Source organism: Terrapene carolina, unplaced genomic scaffold (assembly GCF_002925995.2).
Source record: "Terrapene carolina triunguis isolate 2854851 unplaced genomic scaffold, T_m_triunguis-2.0 Scaffold211, whole genome shotgun sequence".
Lineage (NCBI taxonomy): Eukaryota > Metazoa > Chordata > Testudines > Emydidae > Terrapene > Terrapene triunguis.
The window spans coordinates 37,715,078-37,732,615 of NW_020664562.1; the positions used below are offsets into that span (position 1 = coordinate 37,715,078).

Consider the following 17,538-nt stretch of genomic DNA (forward strand, 5'->3'; position numbering starts at 1 on the left):
CAACATCCAGCCATTGGCAGAGAGTCCAGCAGGCAGGGGAAATCTTGAGGGGGAGGGAAGCTGGGAAGAAGCTGGCATATGCGGCAGTCATGCTCCATCCAGATCAGATGCACCACTGCAACTGGGATCATGGAGAGACTAAACAGTTAGAGCAAGAGAATCTGTGGCTGGAGAGGGAAAGATTGCACCTGGAAGCCCAGATGCTTGCAGCTCAGGAGCAAGAGTACAGATCAGGAGAAGCAGCATCAGCATGAGTGAGAAGGAGAAGGATTATCAACTGCAGCTCAATATGGAAAAACTGCACCAGCAAAACATCATCTGGTAGGTGGAGCCAGATCCCATGTACCTATCCGCTGGATGGCACAGACTCCATATTATTTCCTCGCTTTAAGAGGAGGATGTACATGCTTTTGAAATGGACCAGGTGGAGCAGGGGGACATAGTATGGTATCTGACTCCACTACTGTTAGGGACAAAGGCTTTCTTGATGATCTAGCAAATGGACAGCATTTTTTGTCCAAGGGGGCCCCCCAACTCTTGCAGAAGGGTTGGAAAGACTTAGGCCTACTAGGGCCCCATAAGACTGATGGGTGACTCCTGGTATGTTTACTGGCTGTTTAAATTTCTTTATTGTTTTAATACATTTTCTCTGTAATGCTTTTACATTAAGAACAACAGTGCTTGCTTAGAAAGTTCTGTGATAACTTGTAACAGCTGGCAATACACTGTTCCTATCCCTCAGAGAAAAAGCAAAACACAGAATTGACCTTTTGGCACACTGGTTTCAACCCCCTCCCCTACCCCCCCGTCAGAGGGGAGAGGGACAAGGGTCCCTGCCTAGAGATAAGTGATGGCGGGAGTCCAGATTGGGTACTCCCAGAGTAAACCACAGAGGGAGGAATACAGGTGAAGTTACCTGACAAAAGGCATTGGCTTGACAGCACCTGACAGAGCCACTGAAGGGCAAGCTTCAGACACACTACTCTGTCAACAGGCTGATATCGAGTGGAGGGGGAGATTCTTTTGTGGGTGGCAGAGGCAGTTCAGTCACCAAGATTCATACAGTTCTTAAAGAGGCCATACAGTTCTTGGCCTCTTTAATGAGTTGCCAATTAGTGCAGAGCTGTACAGCATGGTGGAGAATTTGTGATGTGGGAGCAGGAACTGAGACCTATCAAACTCATCTTATATAGTGGGGGTACCAAACATCCATTATATAGAAACATTTATCCATCGATTCGAACTAGTGACCTACAGGTGAAAGGTTCTGTAGCTTATTCGCATTGTCTGAACGGCAGCCAGTTCCCCAACAGATACTATCTTCAGAGAGGGTAATTTTAGTGTGTTTTATACATATATACACACACACACACACACACACACACACACACACACACACAGAATAAACACATATTAAAATTACCCTTTCCAATTAGTACTTGCTGGGGAATTGGCTATCTCAAGGACAATGCTAATGAACCATTATATAGAACACCTACACACAAACCCAAACAAACTACATTAGAAGAATATTAAAGAATGGCTGCTGCTGGTATTAAAAGTGCTGGAGTGATATTGAAAATGTAACATTGTTACATATACTCTGGGAGAAGATGATTTTCCATTTTTAAAGATCCCAAGCTGTAATAAACAAGGCAATTACTGCTGTGATTATCATTGCCATTATTACAAATTGATGCATTTCTCCTGAGAATAAGAACTGGAATGTAATTAATAAAGGATTATTGTGGCAAGAGGAGTGATAGATTAATATATCAGCACATGGGGTGTTAAGAAACCACAGTAGTGAGTGCTGTAAAAATGCTTATAAATATATAATCACAGCAAATCCACAAAGTGTGGATCCAGATCAGATCTTCCTCAAAGTTTGTGGTTGGGCTCAGGTCCATCTCTCTCTCTTACAGTCTAATGAAGTAGAATGTTCAAGCACACACTCTGCATTAGCAACAGAAAAGAGTTTACATTAATATTTTTTAATCAATGGACCTTACTCTCCTCTCACTTACACTGCTATAATTTAGGAGTAACTCCAAGGAAGTCAGTAACTTAAGGAGCAACTCCAGTGTAAAGCCAGCCTATGTGAAAGGAGAATCAGGCTGTGTGTTCTGTTCTGAAAAAAATATACTGGAATGAACAAACCTTGACTTTTTTAAAAACTTACGTCATCTGCTGTAACCGTCATGACACTTCTGCTTTTCTTCATTATAGAGATGAAAAATGCACCTGTTCGTGCCAACCGCTCTTGTTCAATCCAATTTCTCCCCAGACAGTAAACCTATAAGAAAAAGTGGGAAGCCTTTGTATTCTTGAGTAATAAGCTATGTAGTTGATTGATAACATGGTTAGCTGGCTTACAGCTTACAGCTAACAGCGTGTTTTCATAAAGCGCTTTGCAGCAGAAGTCCAAGCACAAGGATCCCAAGTGTCTAATTACATAAAAGTATAACATTCCATTTGCAAAATAATAATTTAATTAGTAATGAGAATTCTTTTAAAAAAATCAGTGTTCTCAGAGTTTGGGAATATAAGCTTTGTAACAACTAGGGCTGTCAAACAATTAAAAAAATGAATCACGATAAATTGCAAGATTAAAAAATAATCACTATTAATCACAGTTTTAATTGCATTGTTAAACAATAGAATACCATTTATTTAAATATTTTTGGATGTTTTTCTACATTTTCAAATATATTTATTTCAATTACAACACAGAATACAAAGTGTACAGTGCTCACTTTATAGGATTATTTTTTATTACAAATATTCTTCTTATTTACAACGTCACCTGAAAGTGAGACCAGGCGTTCACATGGCACTGTTGTAGCCGTGGTTGCAAAGTATTCCAGTAAACACTTCCAGGCTGATAATGGGTTCTGCACATTCATTTTCATCATCGGAGTCAGATGCCACCAACAGAAGGTTGATTTTCTTTTTTAGTGGTTTGGGTTCTTCTGACAGCATATTCCACACCTCGTCTCTCTCAGATTTTGGAAGCCACTTCAGATTCTTAAACCTTGGGTCAAGTGCTGTAGATATCTTTAGAAATCTCACATTGGTACCTTCTTTGCGTTTTGTCAAATCTGTACTGAAAGTGTTCTTAAATTGAACAATATGTGCTGGGTCGTCAACTGAGGCTGCTGTAACACGAAATATATGGCAGAATGCAGGTAAAACCACAGAGCAGGAGACATACAAGGAGTTGAGTCACAAATTTAATTAACACTTTTTTTTTTTTTAAACAAGCAGCATCAGCATAGAAGCATATCCTCTGTAATGGTGGTTGAAGCAAGAAGGGGCATACAAATGTTTAGTATACTGCAATACCTTGCAACGCTGGCTACAGCAGTGCCATGAGAACACCTGGTCTCACTTTCAGGTAACGTAAATAAGAAGTGGGCAGCATTATCTCCCGTAAATGTAAACAAACTTGTTTGCCTTAGCGATAAGCTGAAAAAGAAGTAGGACTGAGTAGACTTGTAGGCTCTAAAGTTTTACATTATTTTGATTTTGAGTGGTTATGTAACAGATACAAATTTACATTTATAAGTTGCACTTTCACAATAAAGAGATTGCACTACAGTACTTGTATGAAGTTAATTGAAAAATACTATTTCTTTTGTTTATCTTTTTTACAGTGCAAATATTTGTAATCAAAAGTAATCATATAAAGTCAGCCCTGGACACTTTGTATTCTGTGTTGTAATTGAAATCATTATATTTGAAAATGTAGAAAAACATCCAAATATATTTATAATACATTTAAACTGGTATTCTATTATTGTTTAACCATGTGATTAAAACTGCGATTAATCACGATTAATTTTTTTTAATCGAGTTAATTTTTTTTTAGTTAATCACTTGAGTTAACTGTGATTGACAGCCCTAGTAACAACCTTAGAAATATAGGGCCAAATCCTGTGGTTCCTACTTAGTTTTTTAACAAGTCCTTACTCAGAAGTATATCACAGAAGGTCCCAGGTTTGAGTAAACTGGCCCTTACAAAAACTAGTAAGAGGAGATATTTGTATTCATATTTTAACTCATACAGTAACTCTCACAAATGTAAAGGCTCTATTCAATATTATACATGCATGCATCCACTTCTATACTGTAGCCCTCTCTTGGGTGAGACACTGCAGCCACTTTGGGCAAGCAGCACTACACAGCAGCATTTAGAAAAAGAAATGAAAAATAACTAACCAGATGAAACTGCAGAGGAAGACAGAACATAATCATTCACTCACCTAGGAATTTGGCCAGGGCACCAGGTGTTAAAAATCTTACTCTTTCTTACTATGAACTGAGTGCTCATGAAAAGGTGCCAGAGGGACAGCTCTGAAAAGGAAAACCCTTGGTGTTTTTCACAGAACAGGTACAGCTGCAGTGCAAGCTTTTGCACACTGTCAATATGTGTCTACCCTGGCTTGGAAAGATTAACTCTGGGGTGAGAGGACAAATCACTAACTGGCCTCTCTGTTGAGACTACCAGTAAAGGGGTCAAGTAGTACCAGTTGTGGTGGTGGCTTTTATGGTGAAGACAACGCTCCAGAGGAATTTAACCAAGACCAAACAGCCCTCAGATGGTGAAAGCTTTCAGGTACTAGCCATACTGCTCAACTTTAATACACTGAGGCCTGGTCTACACTAGGCGTTTATGTCGAATTTAGCGCCGTTACATCGAATAAACCCTGCACCCGTCCACACCACGAAGCTATTTAGTTCGACATAGAGGTCTCTTAAATTCGACTTCTGTACTCCTCCCCAACGAGGGGAGTAGCGCTAAATTCGACATGGCCATATCGAATTAGGCTAGGTGTGGATGGAAATCAACGGTAATAGCTCCGGGAGCTATCCCACAGTGCACCACTCTGTTGACGCTCTGGACAGCAGTCCGAGCTCAGATGCTCTGACCAGCCACACAGGAAAAGCCCTGGGAAAATTTGAATTCCTTTTCCTGTCTGGGCAGTTTGAATCTCATTTCCTGTTTGGACATCGTGGCGAGCTCAGCAGCACTGGCAACGATGCAGAGCTCTCCAGCAGAGATGGCCGTACAATCTCAGACTAGAAAGAGGGCCCCAGCATGGACTGATCGGGAAGTCTTGGATCTCATCGCTGTGTGGGGTGATGAGTCCGTGCTTTCCGAGCTGCGCTCCAAAAGACGGAATGCAAAGATCTACGAGAAGATCTCTAAAGCCATGGCAGAGAGAGGATACAGCCGGGATGCAACGCTGTGCCGCGTGAAAATCAAGGAGCTGAGACAAGGCTACCAGAAGACCAAAGAGGCAAACGGACGCTCCGGAGCCCAGCCCCAGACATCCCGTTTCTACAAGGCACTGCATTCCATCCTAGGTGCGGCCGCCGCCACTACCCCACCACTGACCGTGGACTCTGAGGATGGGATATTGTCCACTGCCGGTTCCTCAGACATGTTAGCGGACGGGGAAGATGAGGAAGGAGATGAGGAGGACGAGGCAGTCGACAGCGCTTGCAACGCTGATTTCCCCAACAGCCAGGATCTCTTCATCACCCTTACAGAGATCCCCTACCAACCGTCCCCAGCCGTTAACCCGGACACAGAATCAGGGGAAGGATCATCCAGTAAGTGTTTTAAACATCTAAACATTTATTTTTAACAGAACAGGAATGTTAACAATACCAACAATGGGTTTCTCATGATTAGTTTGCCCTAGGCGCTTAACGTTTCAGTCCCGGGCAGTGCAACTATTAAAAAAAAAAAAATCTAACAATATCCGGTTTTGCATGATTGTTCTGCCCAAGCCGCTCTACTGTTTAGTCCCTGCCAGTGCAGCTACAGTAAAATGCGGTCTACATGTCCGGGGATAGAGCAGAAATCCTCCTGGGACATCTCGACGAAGCTCTCCTGGAGGTAATTGGAAAGCCTTTGCATCAGGTTCCTGGGGAGAGCGACCTTATTGGGTCCTCCATGGTATGAAACGTTTCCGAGCCAGGAGACAATCAAGTACTCCGGGATCATTGCCCTGCAGAGCATGGCGGCATACGGCCCTGGTCTTTGCAGGCTTTCCCAAAGCATTCTTTCTTTATCACTGTCTGAGATCCTCATCAGGGTGATGTCGCTCATGGTGACCTGCTTTGAATTAGGTAGGGGAATGTTAGTATTGGGACTGCTTGCCCGTTCCTTTACAGAACTGTAACCGCCGGTTTACAGCCATGCAGTGGAGGCGGGAGAGGGGCGGCATACAGGGATCTTTCCCTGGGACAGCCACGAGGGGGTGGGACAGGGGCAGAGTTGATGCTTGCCGGATTGCTGGCAGCAGGGACTGGCATTGCTTTCAATGTGAAAGGAGGCCAGTGCTACTATTAAAGTTTTAAGCAGCCACAAGTCTACGGCTTACCATGTCTGCCTGCTACACAAATTCCGGTGTCCTGCCCCGCTTCTCAGATCGGCAGTGCAAGACCCCAGGCACTGAATGCGAGGGCCGAAAATTCGACCTTGTCCTGAGTGCGCATGTGATAGGTGCTGTGCATGGTCTTGTTCACAGAGAAAGACTATGTTCTTTGTTCACAACTACATTTATCTTTCTGAGGAATTCACTCCCTTTTTCCCATTCCCACAGCCACATCTGCGACGGTCTCCCAACCCAGCCTGGCATCACACTCCCAGAGGCTAGCGCAGATTAGGCGGAGGAAGAAGAGGACGCGGGAGGACATGTTCTCAGAACTAATGGGCTGCTCCCGAGCCCAGGCAGCACAGCAGACCCAGTGGAGGGAGAACTTGTCCCAAATGCACCGGTCACACATGGAACGGGAGGAGAGGTGGCGGCAGGAAGACCAGCAGGCGACTCAAACGCTGCTTGGACTAATGAGGGAGCAAATGGACACGCTCCGGCGCCTTGTGGATGTTCTGCAGGAACGGAGGCAGGAGGACAGAGCCCCGCTGCAGTCTATCTGTAACCGCCCTCCCCCGCCACCAAGTCCCATACCCCCCTCACCCAAAGTCCAAAGGAGGAGGGGCGTCAGAGTCCGTGAAAACTCTCACTCCACCCCTGCAGACTGCTCTACTACTAGAAGGCTCTCATTCCCCAAAATTTGACAAGTCCTTTCCTTCCCGCCTCACACAAGCCCCCGTCCAAGTTTCACCCCCCAGTTTCATGTGTAGTTGCTAATAAAATATACGTTTCTGTTAATTACTGTTTCCATCATGTTCTTTTGGAGGAGAGTCTGTCTGAAGGAGGGGAAGGGGGTTGGTAATTGGACAGGACAGTCACCTTTAGCAGGGTACAGAGGCGGGGGCAGGTCCAGCAGCAGGGCACATACACAGTGCAGTGACTAGTTACCCTGGTCAGTCTGGGAGGTGGTTTTCATGTTCTGTGGGGGGCGGGGTTGCTCTGTGACTTTGTGGCGGGGGAGGGCAGTTACAGATCTTATGCAGCGGTCCTTATCCTGGATCACAGAGCCACGCAGCAGGGGATCTGTAACCCTCCTCCAACTGCCACAAAGTCACATAGCCCCCACATACACGCAGTCCCGATCAGGAGGGCTGGCAGGCTCCGTTGAAACAACCAGTCCACCACTGCGGAGCCTGTCATTCCTGGTGTTTAGAAGCGTCATTTGCATCAGTACACTACACCCGCTCCCCACCACAGTCTGCGTCCCAGGTTTAAAACATTCCCGCGAAAACAGTAATAAAGAATACGGTGTCCATTAACAAAATAGAAGTCATTTTATTTTTAAACGTGTGTTGGAAGGGGGTGAAGGGGGTATGTAACTGGAGAGGATAGTCAACATTAACTGGGTAAAGAAATGGGGGCAGGTTCAGCTTCTCTGTACACAAACTTAAAAGTCACAGGTTACCCTGCTCACTCAGGAACCTAGCTTTCAGAGCCTCCCGGATGCACAGCGCGTCCCGCTGGGCTCTTCTAATCGCCCCGCTGTCTGGCTGGGCGTAATCAGAAGCCAGGCTATTTGCCTCAACCTCCCACCCCGCCATAAAGGTCTTCCCCTTGCTCTCACAGAGATTGTGGAGCACACAGCAAGCTGCTATAACAATGGGGATATTGGTTTCGCTGAGATCACAGCGAGTCAGTAAGCTTCTCCATCTCCCCTTGAGACTGCCAAAAGCACACTACACCACCATTCTGCACTTGCTCAGCCGATAGTTGAAGAGTTCTTTTTCAGTGTCCAGGGCGCCAGTATAGGGCTTCATGAGCCAGGGCATTAGCGGGTAGGCTGGGTCCCTGAGGATGACTATCGGCATCTCCACATCCCCAGAGTTATTTTGTGGTCCGGGAAGTAAATACCTTCCTGCAGCCGTCTAAACAGACCAGAGTTCCTGAACACGTGAGCGTCATGAACCTTGCCCGGCCATCCGACGTTTATGTTTGTAAAACGTCCCCGATGGTCCACCAGTGCTTGCAGCACCATTGAAAAGTAGCCCTTTCTGTTAATGTACTGGCTGGCCTGGTGGTCCGGTCCCAGGATAGGGATGTGAGTTCCATCTATAGCCCCACCGCAGTTTGGGAATCCCATCGCGGTGAAGCCATCTATGATGACCTCCACGTTTCCGAGGGTCACTACCTTTGAGAGCAGTACCTCAACGATTGCGTTGGCTACTTGCATCACAACAACCCCCACGGTAGATTTGCCCACGCCAAAGTGGTTCGCGACTGACCGGTAGCTGTCTGGCGTTGCAAGCTTCCAGAGGGCTATGGCCACTCGCTTCTGGACAGTCAGGGCTGCTCGCATCCGGGTGTCATTGCGCTTCAGGGCAGGGAACAGCAACTCACAAAGTTCCAGGAAAGTCCCCTTCCGCATGCGAAAGTTTCGCAGCCACTGGGATTCATCCCAGACCTGCAGCACTATGCGGTCCCACCAGTCCGTGCTTGTTTCCCGGGCCCAGAATCGCCGTTCCACAACATCCACATGACCCATTGTCACCGTGATGTCCTCGGCGCTGGGTCCCGTGCTTTCTGACAGGCCTGTGCTACTCTCAGACTTCAGGCCCTCACCGCGGTGCCGTAGCCTCCTCGCCCGATTTATCTGCATCTGCCTCTGGGAAAGGTGGATGAAAAGCTGCGAGGCGTTGACAACGGCCACAACTGCAGCGATGGTCGCAGCGGGCTCCATGCTCGCAGTGCTGTGGCGTCCGCGCTGTCACTGACCAGAAAAGTGGGCGAACTGATTTCCCGGCAGCACTTTCAGGGAGGGAGGGAGGGCAGTAGTGACGGACAGATAACAACAGTTACCCAAAAGCACCCTCGACACATTTTTTTACGCAGAAGGCATTGGCGGCTCGACTCAGAATTCCAATGGGCAGCGGGGACTGTGGGAACTGTGGGATAGCTGCCCACAATGCACCGCTTCCAATGTCGACGCTTTCCACGTTAGTGTGGACTCACAAAGTCGAATTACTGTCCTTAGTGTGGACACACACGTTCGACTTTGCAATATCGATTCCACATATTCGATTTAAGTGAAATCGAACTACTCTCGTAGTGTAGACATACCCTGAGGCTCCAATCCTACACTGAAGTCAGGGGGAGTTCAGACATGAAAAGAATGTAGTATCAAGCCATAACTGTGTGCCAAGAGCCACCAAAATCATGCACATATGAATTAGGATTAAACCACTGAGGATGAGGTGTTTGTAACATGCTCAGTATCATGCATGTTCAGACAGCATTCACAGGCTATTTCAAAATGCACGACACTACTTCACAATTCAAACAGATTCCTTCCTGGTTCAGAGGCAGCTATAGAAATTCTAACACAGTGTAACAACTGTGCTCACATTAAATGCCATTTAGATTACACCACCACCACACCATTTACAGAAATAACGCATAAGAAAAAATCCAACTCGTTCTAAGGAGAATGCTTTGGGTTAACGAGCAAGAAGTGTTTGATCAGAGAGATCTAGAAAGCTACCTTACCATGCTACAAGGACTCGATGCTCATGCAGCTGCTGCTCATTTTATGAGAAAAGCATTGCAGCATATCCTTTCCCTTTAGAGTATATCACCCTGCAAAGAACATTAACATATGGTGCCAGCAATGTAGCTAGGTCTGATACCAGTCCCAGCTGTGACACAAGCACTACACATGCTTCCAGTTGCTTTAATTCCCGTAGGGATTCAGACATCTCTCTCACACCTACACCTCTTCAGGGTTTTTTATATATATGTTTTTTAGGGTTTTATATTACACACATACATATACACACACACGTACATACATACACACACGTGTGTGATTTAAAAATCACACACAGACACACACACCCTTTCATCATCAGCCAAAGCATTCAAATCCCTCAGATCCATGCCAGACATCCTCATCTGTAAGAGCACAAGCACCATCACACAGCGCTGCAAGGTATTAGTTCTATATTCTTTGCTGCAGCAGCACAGGGGAAGAGCAAAATAACCTTTTTAAAAGGCACCTAAGAGCTGGGGGCAGAGGGAGGAGGGCAGAGGTACTGCACAGGCACAAAGTGTGACCATCCTGGGGCAGAAGCCCACAAGATACATGCTGAGCATAAGCAAATGAGGATGAGGTAGGGGTTAGAACTGTGGAACAAGTGTTGACAAAATGGCAAAAATTGGAGCATTCTGATGATTGCCTCTCAACTGCACTGCAATGTCACTACTTAGATGGGCAGGGTTTAAATGAGCAGCCTAGAGATGAAAGGCTCCATATCCCATTAACAACCTAACAACATCCTGTGATGCCACAATAAAATAGTCAGTCAAATGCAGTGATGATGCTGTAAATTACATCTTCTTGTGCCAAAACAAGCTGTCAGCAACACAAGGACGATTTACCTCCATGGAGGGCAGATAGTCTTTCTGTTACTGTCAAATGGGATTTCTGCTGGGAACAGAGCTTTAATTTCCACTCAAGCCCCATACAAGCTGCTTTGGTCGCACAGTCTACAAAACCACTAAACCACCACACCCTCCACCTGTACTAGTCATGCATTCTTTCTAGCCAGCACTCTCCAGTTTTGGCCTTGTACCCGTTCTTTATGCCCATCCTTGCAACTGAGGTTCTGGCAACCTGGTCCTCCAGCAAAGTCTCTGATACCAATGACCTCGCCTAGGGTTCTGCAAAAAATCAGTCTGTGTACACAATTAGGGAATTTGCTTCAATGACTTTTCTACAGAAAAAATGCAATAAGGAAGAACAATTTTATTCTGATACATGCATCTCCAAGCAATGCCAAGGGAAACACTGAACATTTCTGTCAGAGTTAATTGCTTCTACAAATATAGATTTAATGGGTATTTTAGTGAAATGAGCTACAGCCTTCTCAGCCTGAATGAAAGCTTTCACAAGAGGGGGGGGAAGTGACATCTCCACGGATTATCTATCTAGGTTCCTTTTTGGCTCCCCATCATTCTAGTAGGTAAGAGATTAGGCTTCTATTCTGCAGAAAAATAGAAATGTCTCTGTGTAGATTTATTTTATTTCCCACATATTTGGATTGAAAATTATATAAAACTAAATTTCTGCGCTATATAGATCCCTGAATTCTATTACAAGCAGTGTTACATTATAATAAAAAAGCTCAAACTACTCATTTAGTTTCCTTCAAAAAGCACCACATACACCTTACCCAACTCTTCTGTATGCCACTGACAAAAAGTAAAACAAATTGCTGTACCATGTGCTCACGACCTCTCCCTGTCTTTGCCAAGGAAATTAAATTGTTGAGAGGGCCACTGATAGAGCATCATAGCATGTTGTGACTTAAAAGAAAGACCACCCTAACCTAGTACCATGTCCCATTTTAGAGCACATTATGTCCCACAGTTAAGAGCCAGACCAGGTGTCTCATTCCTCAAGGTGACAAAGGCAGGGTACGTCATATAAAGCTCTCAATAACACATTCATTTCCAGCTAGCAGCAGGCATTACAGTCAAAAAAGAAGACTAACTCCTGTCTCATCTGCAGGGCTAGTGCTACAATACGGTGCTGATAAAATGAGAAGTGATTGAAATGTCAGCAAAAGGGGAAATGAAATAGCTAATAATGAAAGGAAGGAGTAGGTGGAAAAAACCCTCTAAACAGACTGTGCAGTTGATGGAATCCCTCTTAGGCAAAGCCAAACACGTCACATTTTTATTTGAATTTCTTTATAAAACAACAAGATGGTTAACACCCTTCCTATACAAATAATCAAATCACAAAAAGAGAAAAAAGAAGAGAAGAGCTAACTCTCTCTTCCGGCCAACCGAAATACTTAAAAATCAAAAAACCACAACCTTTACTTATAATTGAGACCCCCTTATATAAGCTGAATCAGACAGACATCACTGCAACAGCATGAAAAAGGCTCTGTAGCTAAAATGTTAGCAGATAACATCCCTCTCATCTGTTATAGGGATATCTCAACCACAAACGCTCACTTTTTTAAAAATCATATTTCTGTGAGGATTTTTATTCTCTTCTGTATGATCATTTCCTTTGGAAGGATGCTAGCCATCTTGTTCTTTGGACAATTATTAAACTGGCTGCTCATTTAATTTAGACAGTCTCTTGAAGTTCCCTTAATTTAATTTCTTTGCAGAATTTGAGTTGGAACACATCTTCCTGTATCACTTGTATATATTTGAAAAAAATAATCCTTATATATAAAATGTTTTTTTAAAAATCAAGAGTGAAAGCTCCAGACATCACTAAAGACAAAAGTAATAAGACAAAGGCTCTGGAGAGGTTTTGAATCATAGAAGCATAGGCCTGGAAGGGACCACAATAGGTCATCTAGTCCAGTCTTCTGCATACAAGGCAGGACTGAATAACAACTAGACCTTTCCTGACAAGTGTTTGCCTAACCTGATCTTAAAAACCTCCAATGACAGAGATTCCATAACCCCCCTGGCAATTTGTTCCAGTGCTTAACTACCCTGACAGTTAGGAAGTTTTTCCTAATGTCCAACCTAAACCTCCTTTGCTGCAGTTTAAACCCACTGCTTCTTGTCCTATCCTCAGAGGTTAAGGAGAACAATTTTTCTTCCTCCTCCTTTAACAACCTTTTATGTACTTGAAAACTGTTATGCCTTCCCCCCAGTCTTATCTTCTCCAGACTAAACAAACCCAATCTTCTCTCATAGGTCATGTTTTCTAGACCTTTAGTCATTTTTGGTGCTCTCCTCTGGACTTTCTCCAATTTGTCCACATCTTTCCTGAAATGTGGCGCACAAAACAGGACACAATACTCCAGCTGAGGTCTTATCAGAGCAGAATAGAGTAGAAATACTTCTCATGTCTTGCTTACAAAACTCCTGCTGATAAATCCCAGAATAATGTTTGCTTTTTTTGCAACAGTGTTACACTATTGATTCATATTTAGCTTGTCATAATTTAGAACCCCCAGATCCCTTTCCACGGTACTCCTTCCTAGGCGGTCATTTCCCATTTTGTATGTATGCAATTGATTGTTCCTTTCCAACTAGTTATGCATCCACCTTATAGTAGCTCCATCTAGGCTATCTTTCACTATTTTTCTTTTTATGAAAAGGTCATGCGAGACAGTAACCAAAGCATTACTAAAGTCAAGATATGTCACATCTACCGCCTCCCCCCTTCCACAAGGCTTGTTACTCTGTCAAAGAAAGCTATTAGGTTGGTTTGACATGATTTGTTCTTGACAAATCCATGCTGACTGTTACTTATCAGCTTATTATCTTCTAGGTGTTTGCAAACTGATTGCTTGATTATTTGCTCCATTATCTTTCTGGGTACTAAAGTTAACACGGCTGGTCTGTATTTCTCTGGGTTGTCCTAATTCCTAATTCCCTTGGAATAAGGACAAACCAGGGAATTAAGGACAGAAATAACCAAAATTTCATTTGGGAAAATGCAAGCTAACATAACAGAAGAAAAATAATCAGAAACCAAGATATTCAATTATTGGAAGATAAACTTGAAAAGCAGTAGTACTGAAAGAGATCTAAAGTGATAGCTGAAAGAAAATTAGACATGACTATGTTGGGGTCCACTAGGCATAGCTACCAGGTAACTCAGGAGAGCGGAAGGCCAAAGTGTCGATGAAACTCTTTTGCTCTGGGCCTATGTGAACCCCCAAACTCCATCTTGTGAACTCTCACCTACTTCTGTGCTCACTGCTTACATGCTCTGTAGCAGGCTGAAGCAGAAATGTATTGGTCAGCGTTTCTAGCAGATGGCTGCAGTTTTACTCACACTAGCAGATATAATAGAGATAAGGAGGAGGGAAAGGAGGGATAGTTAGTTTGCAGCCGTCTAACTCAAGGTCGCAAAGACTGGGAAAAGTTTTCTCACAAGCTTATGTAGAGCTTATTGTAACAGTTGCCTGGAAGGGAGGGGTAAGGGGGAACAGCCAGACAAAGAGATGTATGGAAACAGTTTGGAGTATAAAAGGTAAAAGTTGTTTGTATTTGTTGCACTGGATTTGAGACATGCTGGTCTCCTAGTGCCATTTCAGAGCTCTGAAATAAACTTGGCTTGCTTTCTCCCCTCGGTGTCTTTATTGGTGCCAAGCACACCGGGCGACGGACCATTGTTGTCCCCTCGAGCCCTTTAGGGCGGGCAACAACTATGCAGTGTAATATGGGAACAAAGATGATAAATCCCATTGGGTTGCATGCATAGAGGCATCAAGCCCCACACCAAGGTGATGAGTCTCTCTCAGGGCTTGTCTACACTACCACTTAAGTCGATGTAAGTTACGTCACTCTGGGATGTTAAAAACCACCCCGAGCGACATACCTTACATCAACTTAAAGTGGTGCCTACACTATGTCAGTAGGAGACGCTCTCCCGCCACCAACATAGCTTCTGCCTCTTGTTGAGGTGGAGTAATTACATCGATGGGAGAGTGCTCTCCTGTCAACATAATGAGTTTTCACCAGATGCGCTACAGCGGTGCCAAGATGTCAGTGCAGCAACACCAATTTGGCGCGGTAATGAAGACAAGCCCTATATATAACTCTTGTGCAACTACATCTGTATGTTCAGTTCTGGGAACATCATTCCCATCAAGTTCTAGACCAATTGATGAGACTGCAGAAAACAACAAATATTAAAGGGCTAGAGGAACGGACTGATTAGGAAAGATTAAAATAGCAATGGATAGAACTATAGCTTTGCTAAAAGAGAACTAAAGTGAAGACACATTAAGAGTTTATGAAAATTTATAGTGGTAAACATGAAGAGAAAAGAAGAATTATCTATTGTGGTAGATGGGGCACAACAAATAGTAATAAGCAGGACAGTTTTTTAAAAAAGGAACAATTAGGATAAATATGGGGGGGGGGAACTGTCTAGATAGTTAGATCTTTAGGACCAAGATACAGTCTCCTAAGGAAACCCTGATTCCTATAAGCCTTTAAAACTAGGGTGGACAAAGCACTAGAAAACATACTGTAAGGAAGAGTTCCACTCCACTAGTGGATCACTTTTGTGATCCTCTAAGAGTACTGTTAAATCTAAACCAGCTTTCCTTGCTAATTCTTTACCAATTTTAAACATGAAGTATATTATATCCAGACTGCAAATCATATTATACACTTAGAGCCTACATTTGATGTGGATTTCATTTTAGATGACTACATTAAAATCTGGGTACAAATCTGGATCATTATGTTCCAGTGTTTTTACGCTAGTTACCCAAACACCTGGGCCTCATAACTGCTTTAAAGAAAACAAGAGGCTTACCTTAATTTCTGACAACTTAATCATACCTTATCTTAATTTTTAATCAGATTATATCCACCAGCAAACCAAAACATCTGACCTGTACAAGCTTGCTAATTAAACTTGAATGTGTTCCTGTCCATTAGTGAATAATTTTGCTCTCCTATTTTCCGAAGAAAGGAATTTATCCCAGTGGACTAGTTAATGCTGGGTAAAAGAGAATACCTGAAAGCAATGCTGCCCACATTCACAGGTATCCCAGTAACAGTTTAAACTAAAGAGAACCCTATCATCTCAGAGGTTCTCTAAGCTGCTAACTGGTACTAAATGAGAGTTAGTAAGCAATGTGTTAAAACTATCTATAAATAATATAAAATATGGTGGTCACCTTATCTAGATCATAAGATTCAATCAGTACCTAAAATGAAAGATCCTTGTAGAAGCAAGGAAGCTTGTCTTTCTTCACTGGGTGAAGCCTTGTGCAAGTCTATGGTATTACTATTATATAATGTGTGTCTGTGTGTGTGTGTGCGCGCGCACAAACATTATATAATAATTAGGAAAGGAAAAAATTAAATAAGTCTTCTAGCACTCCACCTCAATTTATCCAACATGAGTGTTCTGTAGTTTATCAGTTTTAGCTATTACTATTGCAATCATCACACACACAATTCTAAATGAAATTTTAATGCTATAGCACTAAAGGTGGGTTAGTCCCCTTTGGGTAACAGGATACTGATACTTTCAGATATGTTTCATTGATTCAAGAGGTTTGTAGTGATGGAATCATTGTCTGCAGATTTTCTTGTACAGTGGCCTATTAAAATAATTTGGTTGTCAGTCCTACAGTTAGTGGACTGGTATCCATAGCCTCACACAGCACACACCACAACTTGCCCCTTTTTGTTTAGCTCACAATGTAACAATTTATGAGTGCAGTATCCTGATCAGGTTACTGTGTTTGTTGCTGTATGCATATATTGTGTTAATTCACAATCAGGTTTGTCAGAAAACATGCCCAGGAAAAGAGGGTGGTTCCTAATATTTACATCTCTGGGTGAACACATGAAGAACAATGCTATGATAAGCTGGCTATTCCCCTTTATCCACCACACCCCCAGACTTCCTAAACAGGTTTCTCCATTAATTTCTCACACAGGTGAGAATGGGGGGGGGGACTTACTAGAGTTTAAAGACACAGAAATCCTCTAAAGAATTCAGATGGTTAAGGGGAAGAAACTGTTCACAGACCTTGAGAGGCTGGGGATATCTGGGAAGGTAGTCCTACTAGGGTCCCTGCAACTGGACCAGTCACCTCCCAAACACCCCTTTGTTGCCTGAGGTTGCTCTGCAGGTGTCTTACCTCGGTTTCCCCCTTTAGGCTCCTCATTAACTCACAAAAGGTTTCTCTGTTCAGTAATACCCCACCGCAGAGTCCAGTTTTATTGGCATAAAATTCAAAATAAACACAAGAAAGTCTTCTCCCCAGCCTTAACCTGGGCACAGCCCCTGCTCCCTGAGGTACTGTCTCAAAATTCTCCTGGCGTCTCATGGCCTTCCCTGCTTTAGCAGACGACTCCAATCCCTTCCTAGCTGGACCATCTCCACCACTCTCAGACCCTCACTTTCTGCAGTTCCTCCACAACTTCCTGAGCATCCGCCCCATGCAGCTTCCTACTGCTCTTACAGGGCATTCACCGGAGCCTATTTAGTAACTAGGGTTGGCTGCCCCTAGGTCTCTAGCCCTTAAAGAAGCAAGCCACCCTGTTATAGTCCCCACGTGAAAGATGGAAAGACTTTTGGTAAAATAGGGGTGTGTGTGTGTGTGTGTGTGTGTGTGTGTGTGTGTGTGTGTGTGTG

General features: G+C 43.7%; 1 protein-coding gene across 1 annotated transcript in view; it reads right to left on the reverse strand.

Annotated features, from left to right (window-relative positions):
* The window catches only part of LOC112115931 (cAMP-specific 3',5'-cyclic phosphodiesterase 4B), a 395,215-nt gene that overhangs the window by 344,974 nt on the left and 32,703 nt on the right, over window positions 1-17,538 (reverse strand). Inside the window, exon 2 of the mRNA XM_024213161.2 lies at window positions 2,183-2,296. Coding sequence (XP_024068929.2) covers window positions 2,183-2,224 — 42 coding nt within the window. The 5' untranslated portion in view covers window positions 2,225-2,296. The remainder of the gene's footprint in view (window positions 1-2,182; window positions 2,297-17,538) is intronic.